The following is a 14,471-nucleotide window of genomic DNA, read 5'->3' as shown; positions in this document are numbered from 1 at the left end:
TACCCAAAACAGAACAAAATTAACAAGAACAATTAATTCTCAAACAAAGCACTAAGTGGTCTATAAGTATTTTTGCTATTTGTATAGTGAAATGAAAAAACAATAATTTACCAGTAAGTGGGCTATTTTAGTTGTATGAAAGGTTATTATCGCCACCTACTGGACACTATGATTAACTACTTGCTATAAAAAGCCAAATACCTTCTCCTGTGCCTTTGGTCTTTAATAAAATAATGCTAATACCATTAAATTTATGCTTACGTGTGTGTTTGTATTAGTAATGTTAATTAATAATGTTATATTACATCACTTCTAACAGCATGAAATGCCATCTGCAAAAGTTTTATCAAAATTTTTGTTGGAAATTTCATCAGTAATCATCTTATGATGTCCTTGTTTTATAGAAAACCCCAGATTTTAAATTGTTTTTCCACAGGGTTAGAACACAGAATTTAAACTATTTACACATAGGGATAAACCTGAAAGCTAGAAATTAGTCCTGGCTCTTAAATATAGTGCATTATCTTTTTCTTTTTTTTTTCACTTCACTCTTTAAAAATCTTTTTCCTATCACAACTTTTACCTTTCATAAGTTGGCTAATTGCATATATCAGTGATTATCAACCCTGATATATCAGAATTATCTGTGGAATTTTTTAATAAAATGATGCTTGTACCAAAGCCAGAGATTTTTTTATCCAGCCACAGTTAGAAGAGTCGTTAGTCGATACCAGTGGTTCTCAAAGTATGGTCCCTGGACCAGCAGCAGCATCACCTGGGAACTCCTCGAATTGCGGGATGGAGCTCCGCAATTTGTGCTGGCAAGCCCTCCACATGATTTGGATGTGGGCTTAAGTTTGAGAATCACTAGTATTTACTATCAAATTGGAAAGTTTTTACTCTTTTTAAATATAAGATTTAATTTACTTTTAAGAAGATAATAGTAATACCAAAAAAATCTAGGACAATTCTATTTCTCCAGAAGCATATCATTATAAACACTCAACATTAGTTCTAGTTAGCCAGTAGAAAAAAATGCTCTAATGGAAGGGTAGTTAATTATTTATTCATAGACCAGTTAATAAGACCCTGGAATGTTCTTGCCTAGAGCAAGTTTACCAACCATATTTCCTAGTTCGGATCAAAAGGCACTTTTCTAACACATACGACCTTTAGCCATATCATACCTTTTAACCCAGGAATGTTACTTCTAGAAATAGAGGAAAATAAATTATGCCGAAAGAGTTTCTCTAAAGTATTAAAAATAATAGAGGGGGAGGGGCACCCAAGCAAGTCAAATGATCCCAAATTGGGCAATGACTCCATAGATTAAATCATCAATAGGATGAAATATTAAAGTGATGCTTTTCACATGAAATTTTAAATAATATGGGGAAATGCTTACATGTCTGCACGTTGTCTGTCGATTGAAAGAGACAATGGAAAGCATCAAAATATTAATGCTAAGTTATCTATTTGTGGTAGAATTATGTGATTTTTAAAATATTTATGAGTGGTTCTAAAATTGTCAAGATTTTCTTGTGATTAAGAGAGTAAATATATATTGTTAATCACAAGAAAATCTAAAAATATAAAGCTTCTACTGTGATTAGACTCTTCAAATAATGATTAATTAGTAAGCTTTCAAAAGATGGTAGCCTGACTCTTCATCCATAAAGAAAGTAGTTCTATCCAACTCATCAGATGTTCATTCAACAAACATTAACCAAACTTATTACTTCCTATTAAGCAGAGGAATTCAGGATCAAACAAGGTTAAGTATATGAAAATACTACACACAGTGATTTGTACAACGCAAAGCACCATAAAAATATACAGTATTATTATTATAAAAACATAAATATTATAAATTGATTTCTAAGGGGAAATAAAGATTTCCCACCTACATTTCAATGGCTTAGTCATTTTTTATATTCATATTATCACGAATGACATGCAGGATTTATTAGAATGAACATTTCCCAACATTTCCATGTTTTCTTTAGAAAATAGTCATATCTGTGATGTAGCTCATGATCCTGCCACTCTCTCTCATGGGAACTGAGAATGTTCCTTTTCCCTCAGACGGTATCATTCTCAAGGGAAAGTTATTAAGCTAAAAATTGCTGCTATAATTACCAGCATGTAAAATCTGAATTCTAAGGAAGCAGATTTAATGGGATCTAAAGGTAAGTTATGACACAGAAATTTTATTTTCTTATTTTTGAAAATGTTGTAAGATTTTCCAGTGTTAAAATCCACTTCCAAGAATGATGATCAAGAAACAACAAGACACCAAACGTAGAGATTATAGAGTTTTATATTTCCTCTCTTGCTTCTTCATCCACTAAAAATAACTTCACAATACAACACATTCAGGCAGCTTCTCTGTTACTTTCTTTGGTTTCCTCTTCTTTAGGCAACAATGGCTCCATCTTTAGTAACAAACCCTCGCTTGTCGAACTACGAAGGAAAGCTCGTACCACAAAGGGTCCTGGAAACAAAGACAAGAATTACCTTTCATTTTATTCCATAGAATAAGCAAATACAAACATACAAGAATCCCTATAGAACTCACGGTATATGTTGTAAGTACTGACATTACTGAATTAACATTCTGAAATATAAGAAAGGAAAGATCGTTTCATTTCTAGAGCAAAGACAAGCTAGCTACTCTCTAGAATATCAGAGATTTATCCTTTAAACTACACATACTCACGAATAATTCATTTCTCTATGCCAGAACATGGCCACTTAGAATTTATTTTATTGCAAAGTCGGCAGTGAAGGAGCAGGTAGTAGTATGTACTTTTGATGGAAATAGTCTAAATATTTATTAAAAACAGTCAACACAGATGCTACCTTTGGGTTTACAAACATTTAATAAAATGTCTTAAAAATTAAAAAGCTTTGCCCTAGTCAGTTTTGTTCGGTGGTTAGAGCATCGGCCCGAGGACCAGAGTCACGGGTTCGTTCCGACCAAGGGCATGTTACCTTGGTTGTGGTTCGTCCCTGGCGCTGCTTGGGGTCACGCAGGAGGCAATCAGTAGATGTATCCCTCTCACGTCGATGTTCTCCTCTCTTCTCTCTCTCTCCCTCCCTCCCACTCTATCTGAAGATAAATAGGAAAATATCCTCAGGTGAGGATTAAAAAGAAAAAAAATTAAAAAGCCTTTCCTATGACTAATGTTAAAGGACTTTGTTTAAACTGGCAAAAACCAGATAACTATATTGTTTTTAGAAATTTACTAACTATCATTCTACTCCAACTATAGTCTCAGAGGAGCCTATACTCTAAGTTCTCCATGGAATATAAGAACCCACACATACCATTACTAAGTTACTATGGCCAAATCTAGGACAACAGAATTAGCAAATGAGGCCATTATCACCAGTGTGTTTAACTCTCAAAGAAGGTGAAAAATTATGTAAGATTGTGCTTTAGTTAGACACTTGGCTATACAACGCAAAGTGACCAACTCCTATAATGATAAAATCATAAGGTAGTCTACTGAGCGTAATGGACTCTCGCTTGGCTTCAGACAGCTGTGAGTGACATTTGCCTCAGGAAGGAATGTGAGCTGCACAAATGCAGTGATAAGGGCACTGGACGGGTGCCTGGCCCCTACACAGCTTCCCCATCTCGATCACGTTTCACTGTTCACCACGAATACCCTGTTTATAAGACGTGACTCTCATGACATGATTAAAACCTTGTTTCTTTTCTAAAACAAGTAAGATTTAGAAAGCTAGTGCCAGTGACAAAGTCAATGGTGTGGCTTCACATCATTTCATAAGTGATTTTAGTTTCTATTTAATGCCATTGTAAGTTTAAGGCAATCAGTTTTCCTTCAAACTTTATTTATCCCATTTAATGGTAGAAATCATGTAGAAATTTACAAAGATTTCAGGGTGTAGAATATTACCACTAATGTTGAAGAAGTCTCCTCTCTAAATAACTACAGTTTTTAATAAGGCAATTAGGAATCCTTTGGAGAATTAAATTTTATTTACTTAATCCCTGGAAATACTTTTGCTATGGTAGCTGCATATGAACTTGGTTGTTTTCTAAATATCTTACATTTTTATTTTTCTTTCAATTTCCCATTCTTATATTATTTATTTATTTATTTGGACTTAAAAAAAAAATCTTTATTGTTGAATGTCTTACACATGTTCCTCATTTTTCCCCCAATGACCCCCTCCTCCACACTCCCGCCCCCCTCCTGCCTTTTCCCACACTATTGTTTGTGTCCATTGGTTATGCATTGAAGTTCTTTGGTTTATTTCTTCCCACCCCCAACCCCTTTGCCTTTGAGGTTTGTCAGTCTAGCAATGAATTTGTACTTCTTAATCCCTTCACCTTTTTCACCCATTTCCCCAACCCCCCTCCAAAATCTGGTAACTAACAAAATGTTCTCTGTATCTATGAGAATGTTTCTGCTCTGCCTGTTCATTTTGTTTGTAGATTCCATTGCCCATAGATATGTATACATTGCCATTTTGTTTGTTCATATATTTTATCTTTTTCTTCAAAAAGATCCTTCGTCATTTCATACAATAACGGTTTGGTGGTGATGAACTCCTTTAACTTTTTCTTGTCTGGGAAACTCTTTATATGGCCATCGATTCTAAATGACAGCTTTGCAGGATAGAGTCATCTTGGTTGTAGGTTCTTGCTTTCCATCACTCTGAACATTTCTTGCCACTCCCTTCTGACCTGCAAAGTTTCTTTTGAGAAATCAGCTCACAGCCTTATGAGAACTCCCTTTAGGTAACTACTTGCTTTTCTCTTGCTGCTTTTAAGATTCTCTCTTTGTCTTCAACCTCTTGCATTTTGATGATGATGTGTCTCGGTGTGGGCCTCTTGGGGTTCATCTTGTTTGGAACTGTTTGTGCTTCCTGGACATGTATGTCTGTTTCCTTCACCAAGTTAGGAAAATTTTCTGCCATTATTGTTTCAAACAGGTTTTCAATTTCTTGTTCTCTCTCTTCTCCTTCTGGCATCCCCAATGCGAATGTTAGCACGCTTGAAGTTGTCCCAGAGGCTCCTTACACTATCCTCAATTTTTTGGATTCTTTTTTATTTTTGCTGTTCTGATTGGGCGTTTTTTGCTTTCTTATATTCCAAATCAATGGTTTGTTTCTTGGATTTACGTACTCTACTATTGAATCTGTGTAAATTATTCTTTATTTCAGTTAATGCCTCCTACATTTCTGACTGTGCATCCATCACTTCTGACTGGTCCTTTTTTATGCTCTTGACACCCTCACTAAGTTCACTGAGGTTCTCACTAAGTTCATTGAGCATCCTTATAAGCAGTATTTTGAACTCAGCATCTGTTAGGTTGCTTATCTCCATTTCGCTTAGTTCTTTTCCTGGGGTTTTGTTCTGTTCTTTCATTTGGGACCTGTTTCTTTGTCTCCTCATTTTGGCTGCCTCCCTGTGTTTGTTTCTATGTATTACTTAACGAGAGGTATGGGGCCAGCTGAGTCCAGATGCTGCTTGTTTAAAAGAATTTAGGAAAACCTGAAGCTGGATCCAAGACAGGCCAATCCTATGGTTAAGCAAGTGGCAACAGCTTGGGTAGGCCTGAAAGTTGGGTGGGGCAGGGCCTGAGGGAATCACCAGGGTGAGGCAAACAGTGTGGGCCAGGTTGCTGGAGTCCCAGATATGGCTGCTGTTTGCCACCCCAGGGAAGGGCTCACCAAAGGAACAAAGGCCTCTGACAGCAAGTTTATCCCTGAGAAAGACCTCTCGCAGCCCTCGCTGCAGTGCCAAACAGCTCAGTTCTTCCCTGTATGTCTCTGGTGCCCCTCGAGCTGCCTCCCCTCCAAGCTTAGACGGAGTGAGTCCGATAAGTCCATCTGCGGGCCCTTTAAGAGGAGCTGCCTGAGGGTCCAGCCGCATCAGCTTCCCTGAGCCTCAGTTCCCGCTGGTTTTTCCAGCCAGAAGTTATGGGGATTCTATTCCTGGCACTGGAACCCTGAGCGGGGCGCCTGGTGTGGTATGGGGACCCCTCAGTCCTCAGGGAGGACTTTCCCAGCCGAGGTGTCCTCCTGATTTTTATCCGCCACACGTGGGTGTGGGACTAGCCCCTCCACCTCCACCCCTCCTACCAGTCTCGATGTAGCTGCTTCTTTAATTCTGTAGTAGTAGGACTTCCATTCAGCATGATTTCAGGTGGTTTTGAATGATGGTTGTTCTGTAGTTTAGTTGTAACTTTGATGTGGTTGTGGGAGGACGCAATACTGCATTTACCTACGCCACCATTTTGACCGGAAGTCCTCTAAATATCTTACATTTTTAAAGTACACAGGGCTATAGGGAAGTCTACCCCAGCTACCCACTCACCCAAATTCAGCAGTCTGTGCCTACAAACTTCTCTGACAACAGCTTGCAGATTGGCAGCTATCTCGTCACTTGACATATCAAGCTGAAAAAAGAAGAAAAAAAGGATATATAACATTAATGATGTGAAAGTGAGAAAATAAAACAAATGTTGGTAGTTGTATCAGTATTTATCCTCGACAGTATTTTTCAAGTATTCAACTAATGCAAATTATCTAATAAGAGACCTTTCTGGAAAAGAAAATCCTTCTATAACTCTTCTTTTAGAATGAAGACTTAATTACCTTACAGTACATATTACAGCAAAGTGTTTTGAAGTTCCACTCAAGATTCCTTGATTACCAAGTGATTTCCCCGAAATCAATCCTGAGGCAGGATATACCACACCCTTTACCCCTCAAGGAATTAGTGATATTTTCTCTTGAAGTTATTTGTTGATTTACTTTTAAAGGAAACAGAAATGTTTAGAAATTAAAGCTCTCACACATTTCAAACAAAACTACTTGACTATACACATTCAGAAAACACATCTCACACAGAGACATTTTCAGGATGCTATGCTAACACTAACTAGGCAATAATAATCATCCTGCTATTTAGCAATAATACAGCAAGTAAATACATACAGGAACAAGACCTATTTATAAAACTCCTAAACCCTGAAAAACTCACATCTTTGGAAAGTCCTTGTGTTTATCATTCAAATTCAATGCATGTTACTCTTAAATATCCCAGTTAAAACCAGTTATATTGCATTTCAATATGTAGAGGATTTTGCAATTTACAAAATGAATCCATTTTTAAAAATTCATATAAAACTTATAATAGTGTAACCAGCAAAAAAAATCACACAGTAAGAGTTCAAGTTCAAACAAGATTTCTATTTTCCAATGACTGCGAGAAATGTGCCATATGACCATAAAGAGAATTCCCCCTGAAAACATGATTCACATGTTCCTTATCAGACATCTACCTGACACTCTCTTGGGCATGATGCAGTACCAAACCCTAAATGAGAAGGTACAGACATTACTGGTGTATTTTCACGTTATGCCAATGCACAAGTGGGATTCTGGGAAGAAAAATATCAAGAAATGCTTAGGTCACTTCACTAAGTCCACAGACCTTACAAACTTAAATTTGCACTGTGGCAAGTAGTACAGTGACAGACAAGGCACCTTACATTTGCTGTTAAAATAGAGAAAAAAAAAAAAAAATGCCAAGGGTATCAACACATGTTCATGTCTTCTCTAATTCCTTTAATTCTCCACTTTACCTCAAACTGTCCTTCCTTATATATTAACTGAAGTAACCACCACAGATCTAATAAATTCCTTTACCCTTTGTTAAAGACCTAAACCTACCTTAAATTTGGGACAGCAATAAATACAAGAAAAAGTGAGATGTTCAACCTAACTTAAATAGTTTGTTACACTATTTAGACTAAACTTACCAGATTTTTGTAACTACTATATAATTCCTGCTGACCTGTACTGCCATTTCTACAGTAAGCTAATAATGACATGGCTTTAGAAATGAAAAACAATTACATCCCCTGTAACTTTCATTAGTAGGATGACTTCAGTGATTTCATTAAGTTTTAAAATAGTTTACACTTTTATCCAATTTCAACACTTCTATCTTTACTTAGTACTACATCTCTACTGAATTAAAAAATATATTTGTAGCCATTAATACTTCATTTTTACTTATTCTTTTAGATATTGTGAAAAATTATGAAAAAGTTATATGGACTTTCGGTGGCGTAGGTAAATGCAATATCGCGTCCTCCTACAATCACATCAAAGTTACAAATAAACTACAGAACAACCATCATTCAAAACCACCTGAAATCCAGCTGAATGGAAGTCCTACAACTACAGAATTAAAGAAGCACCTACATCGAGACTGGTAGGAGGGGTGGAGGTGGACGGGCTAGTCCCACACCCACGTGTGGCAGATCAAAATCAGGAGGAGACCTCCTCAGCTGAGAAGGTCCTCGCTGAGGACTGAGGGGTCCCTTTCCCACACCAAGTGTCCCACTCAGGGTCCCAGTGCCAGGAAGAGAAGTCCCCATAACTTCTGACTGGCAAAACTAGCAGGAACTGAGGATCAGGGAGGCTGATGTGGCTGGAGCCTCAGGCAGCTCCCCTTAAAGGGCCCGCAGATGGACTTATTGGACTCACTCCATCTAAGCTTGGAGGGGAGGCAGCTCCAGGGGCCCAGAGACATACAGGGAAGAACTGAGCTGTTTGGCACTGCAGCGAGGGCTGCGAGAGGTCTTTCTCAGGGATAAACTTGCTGTCAGAGGTCTTTGTTCCTTTGGTGAGCCCTTCCCTGGGGTGGCAAACAGCAGCCATATCTGGGACTCCAGCAACCTGGCTCACACTGGTAGCCCCGCCCTGGTGATTCCCTCAGGCCCGGCCCCACCCAACTTTCAGGCCCACTCAAGCTGTTGCCAGTTACTTTACCATAGGATTGGCCTGTCTTAGATCCTGCTTCAGGTTTTCCTAAATTCTTTCAAACAAGCAGCATCTGGTCTCAGCTAGCCCCATACCTTTAGTTAAGTAATACATAGAAACAAACACAGGGAGGCAGCCGAAATGAGGAGACAAAGAAATAGGTCCCAAATGAAAGAACAGAACAAAACCCCAATAAAAGAACTAAGCGAAATGGAGATAAGCAACCTAACAGATGCTGAGTTCAAAATACTGCTTATAAGGATGCTCAATGAAATTAGTGAGAACCTCAGCGAACTTAGTGAGGGACTCAAGAGCATAAAAAAGGACCAGTCAGAAATTAAGGATGCACAGTAAGAAATGTAGGAGGCATTAACTGAAATAAAGAATAATTTACACAGATTCAATAATAGAGTAGGTAAAGCCAAGAAACAAACTATCGATTTAGAATATAAAGAAGTAAAAACACCCAATCAGAACAGCAAAAGGAAAAATGAATCCAAATAAATAAGTGTAAGGAGCCTCTGGGACAACTTCAAGCGTGCCAACATTCCCTTCTTGGGGATGCCAGAAGGAGAAGAGAGAGCAAGAAACTGAAAACCTGTTTGAAACAATAATGGCAGAAAACTTCCCTAACTTGGTGAAGGAAACAGACATACAAGTCCAGGAAGCATAGACAGTCCCAAACAAGATGAACCCCAAAAGGCCCACACCAAGACACATCATCATCAAAATGCAAAAGGTTCAAGACAAAGAATCTTAAAAGCAGCAAGGGAAAAGCAGTTAGTTAGCTACAAGGGAGTTCCTGTAAGACTATCAGCTGATTTCTCAAAAGAAACTTTGCAGGTCAGAAGGGAGTGGCAAGAAATGTTCAGAGTGATGAAAAGCAAGAACCTACAACCAAGATGACTCTATCCTGCAAAGCTGTCATTTAGAATCGATGGCCATATAAAGAGTTTCCCAGACAAGAAAAAGTTAAAGGAGTTCATCACCACCAAACCGTTACTATATGAAATGATGAAGGGTCTTTTTGAAGAAAAAGATAAAATATATGAACAAACAAAATGGCAATGAATACATATCTATCGACAATGGAATCTACAAACAAAATGAACAGGCAGAACAGAAACATTCTCATAGACACAGAGAATTTGTTGGTTGCCAGATGGGAGGGGGGTTGGGGAAACGGGTGAAGAAGGTGAAGGGATTAAGAAGTACAAATTGGTTGCTAGACTGACAAACCTCGAAGGGAAGATCTTATATTCATAACCAATGGACACAGACAACGTGTGGGAATAGACAGGAAGGGGGAGGGAGTGGGGAGGAGAAGGTTAATGGGTAAAAATGAGGAACATCTGTAATACATTCAACAATAAAGATAAAAACAAAACAAACAAACAAAAAGTTATATATTTTGGGGGCATAGCTATGATTATTTAATTGGCTACTGATGATAAAATAGCTATATACAATTACAAAATGCATGCATGCCTGAGAAATTTATTTGGGCTGACAATAATCTAGAGATAACTCATGAAAGCAACATTTCCAAGTTTTCTACCTATGTCTCAGTCACTCTGCACTTCAAGTGGTGCTTTCCCATGCAATTACACTTTGTGGTCTTACAAAGGAAGACAAGGATGACCATTATGAGGAGACAGTACCTGTTCTAGTCTCAACAACCGACCATGAGACTTGGTAAAGCAGGTTAAAACAAAAAAATCAATAAAACAGGAATGAGTTGACCTTGAAGGAAAATTGAACTATGTTAAGCACCATATCTGTGTGTGTGTGTATGCATGATGTATGTACTTGAATATATAATAGTCATAATACTATCTATCTTAAGCTAAAATAATTGTTCACTACAGGACAAAATAGTTATTCCTCATTCTGCAATGTAGATGTTTTCAAGAAAAGACTACTTCACTGAACCCTACCTTCTGCATAATATTTTTTATTATGTCAGGAATAATTCCCTAACAGACTAGATGGAGGACTTACCAAAGATATCAGGTGTTGACTCAGAGGATACAGGTGAACTCTATCTACTTCTTTGCTTTAACTCAGATTTTCCTCTTTCTGTGAAATTCCTAACCTTTGTCTCCAATGACTTGTTACCACTGTGAGAAAATGAAAACACAGTGGTTTTTCACCATTTTCTGTCCCTTTGAGATACAGATGTAAGCAGGGTAAATTGTAGTTGTGAGCGTGTCTAAGGCAGAAATTCTTAAGTGTATTTCAGGTTATCAAAATTCACTCCAGAAAAATGTGCACAGGCACACAGAAAGAATGTTAGCATACATCTTCCTGGTTTGATCCCGGTCAGGGCACATGCCCGAGTTGTGGGCTCGATCCCCAGCAGAGTGCATGCAGGAGGCAGCCAATAGATGTTTCTCTCTCACATGGATGTTTCTATCTCTCTCTCTCCCTTCTTCTCTCTAAAAAAAACCAAACAAACAAAAAAACAAAACTCAATAAAAATATATTTAAAATAAAAGAAGGGGGAAGAGAGAAAAAAGGGTGCTGAGAAAACTGTGTCAGTTAAACGAGATCCCTGGGCCATATTGTGAGAATTGCCAGTATAGAATTAAGTCTGTTCAAACAGTCTGGATGACTAAAGGCTACAATGTAAAAAAAGGATTCAACTTAATTTTTTACATTTCACAGAGGATAGAACTAAAAAAAATTGTGAAGTATGTATACATGATTGCTAAACAATCGTATTAACCCCCTAAAGTGGCCAGCTTCTGTCACTGCAAATGTACTGACAGCTTCTAGATGACTGATCATCTCTAAATGGAAACTGCAGAGAGGACTGCTGCTTTGAGTAAGCACTTGTTAGAGCATCTGACCTCCAAAATCCCTTCCAAGTGCAATGTTCCAAGATTATATAATGTGGCCTGGCATATGGCTGCTCCAGATGGGCCAATACTCTTAATCCCCATGACCCCTATCAGTCTAAACCAAGAAAAGAAAGATAACCTGTGTATTTCCTATACAACTTTAAGGAAAATAATAATTGATGTATTAAGTGGCTGTTTATTGGGTCTTACTCTTAGTCGAGCTCCGTTTTAAGCATTACAGAGATATTATTCATGTCTCCTAAGACATAAATAATTTTATGGGTCCCTTTCCCAAGTTTTCTCCTTCTCCTTGATCTCCCTAGTACTTTCTGATTCCCTGACGCTCTCCCTTTGACACTGCCCAGAAAGCTGGGGCAAATTTTTTCTGTAAAGGATCATTTAATAAATATTTTAGGCTTTGAGGGCCACATATGATTTCTGCTGCATATTCTTAATTTTTTTTTACCACACCCTTTAAAAGGCCACTCTAAGTTCACATATGATTTAAAACCAAAGCCATGGTTTGCTAACTCCTGTTTTAGGACACATTATATGTCTACAAGTAGATAAAAATGCATGCAAAGGCAAGTGATATAAGTTATGCTTTATGTCACTTTAACAAATAAAAATTATCTACCAAACTCTAACAGAATAAGAAGCTTTCATCATTGCTTATAATAAAGCTATTTTAAAAATGCTTACTTTTGTTTTTTATATTTTAAGATATTTAATAATTCATAATAAGGTCTAATAGATGTCTTATCATTTATTATAAATATTATATTAGTGATTATTATTTGTTTAAAAGTAACACTAATGAAAGTACAAAGAATTATCTTTCAGATCCATTCAATTTCCTCTCACAGCATTTGGATAAAGACAAAATTCTATAAAAGCTACCATATTTATTACTGGTTTCTGAAATAAAGCTAACAAAGGAAGCCCTGTGTGCAGTGCACTGACAACAAATGGACTGGCAAACAAAGGAAAGCATGTCAGTTTCCTTTCCTTGAACACATTATGCAGCGTTTGTATTTTTCATGTTAGTCTATTGATCAAGGATTACTACGTTGTTGAGTTAATGCAATGAATAAGTGAGAAAAGTTAGCTGTTCTCTCAAATAATATGGATTTCCTTATGCTATTATTTATATCTAAAGAAGGGGAAAGTCACAGATTGAATTCCCCCAAATTCTGGGAAATTATCATCTGATTTCATAATGGTATAGATAAGAAAACTGGAAATAACAAACTATTTTTCATTCTATATTCCTACTGGTAAGAATGCTGATAAAAATCTATCCAATTCTGGCCAGTTTGGCTCAGCGGATGGAGCATCGGCCCGCAGACCTGAGAGTCCCGGGTTCGGTTCCCTAAGGGCACGTACCTCAGTTGCAATTTGTCCCTGGACCCGGATGGGGTCATGTGGGTGGTAACCAGTTGATGTGTCTCTCTCACATCGATGTTTCTCTCTCTCTCTCTTCCTTCCTCTCTCCCTCCCGCTCCAATAAATACAAAATGTCCTCGAGAATAAAAAAATAAAAAAATCTATCCAAAGAATGTAACCTAAAATACTACAAGAATTATTCATCCCAGTTAAATATACATCTTTCACAATAAAGCATCAATCAAAATGCTAGCACATATTGAGTTCTGGATAATTATTCCTTTCCCCTCTTTCTTAGCCCCATATTATTGGAGATCTAAGACCTATTGCCAATATACTTTCTTTAATTTTAATGAAAACTAACAAGTATAGAATTTGACTTTTACCTTCTACAGTTTACTTTCATGTCTTTATAATTTTCCCTTATCTATGATACAGCACACTATAGCATACCAAAAATAATGCAACAAAAGAAAAGTTTATTATTGACTGGAAGGAACGGAGGAAAAGGAGGAGGAAATGGCAGTGAGCCCTGAGCCAATGAGCTGCCACCTTTTAGCCAACTATTGTTTCTAACTGATCTAAGAAATATTCCTTGTTTGCCATTTTTTCAACTTATGGACCTTCCTAATTGCTTCAAAATAAGCAAGCCTTCAATTTCCATATACTATACTATCCACATCTTGTTTAACTGAACTCCAACACACTCACTTTTCCTGTTCTAACATGTTTGCTAAAACTAAAGGCTTTGATTTCAACACAAAATTTATGGTGCTTATTTCCTTGCCCTGAACATGTTTATTTTTGTTACAATATCCTTCATCTTTCATCAGCTTCCAGGTTGAAAATATTCTTGCCACAAAATAATTCACTATTAAACAAGCATAGTGATACATACCTATGAATGGACCATGTCTAAACTTTTAAAAGAATGAAGAGAAAAGCACATCAAAGACACTCCCATTATACTAAGTATGTCAAAGATCCAAGAATATTTGAAACCCAGACTAGAAACACTAGATAAATCAGGTCTTGGCATAAGTTGGTATAAACACACATATGAGCTGTCTTACCCTCTACTTTTTTCTTTTTAGAAAATGAGCTTAGGTTTGATTTGCAACTACTACTATTACTTATACGTCCTCAAAATCTGAATATTTACATGATTTTAAAGGGGCTACAGTTGTTTTTCCTTTAATGTTATGATAATTTCATGTCAAAGCTAGGCTATTACATAATAAATTTTTAAAAGATGTTCTTCACAATTTCAATCGTATTTAGTGAAGTTTTTAGAAGTCTTCCCTATTCCATATTATTTAAGATTTTATGTTCTTGTAACATATGAATAAAAGTATAGAAATCGTCAACTTCTAAACTAAAACAGAACAAGTGGCATACATGGGTATTTTAAAAGTACAGACTTTCTAT

General features: G+C 37.0%; 1 protein-coding gene across 4 annotated transcripts in view; it reads right to left on the bottom strand.

The window, feature by feature from the left end:
- Window positions 1–2,198: 2,198 nt before the first annotated feature.
- MRPL1 (mitochondrial ribosomal protein L1) overlaps window positions 2,199–14,471 on the bottom strand; it is a 70,890-nt gene continuing 58,617 nt past the window's right edge. For 2 of the 4 annotated variants that reach the window (XM_036245588.1, XM_036245594.1), the window contains 2 exons: window positions 6,356–6,437; window positions 2,199–2,494 (listed from right to left, as the gene is read on the bottom strand). In XM_036245588.1, the coding sequence (XP_036101481.1) occupies window positions 2,376–2,494; window positions 6,356–6,437 (201 nt within the window). In that variant the 3' untranslated portion in view covers window positions 2,199–2,375. Of the gene's footprint in view, window positions 2,495–6,355; window positions 6,438–6,636; window positions 6,795–10,761; window positions 10,935–14,471 lie in introns of those variants that run through there. The other 2 variants (XR_004957119.1, XM_036245619.1) reach the window with 2 other exon arrangements.

The sequence above is a fragment of the Molossus molossus genome, unplaced genomic scaffold, assembly GCF_014108415.1.
Source record: "Molossus molossus isolate mMolMol1 unplaced genomic scaffold, mMolMol1.p scaffold_m16_p_1, whole genome shotgun sequence".
NCBI lineage: Eukaryota > Metazoa > Chordata > Mammalia > Chiroptera > Molossidae > Molossus > Molossus molossus.
The sequence above is the reverse complement of the archived record's forward strand: the minus strand, read 5'-3'. Positions and strand labels throughout refer to the sequence as shown.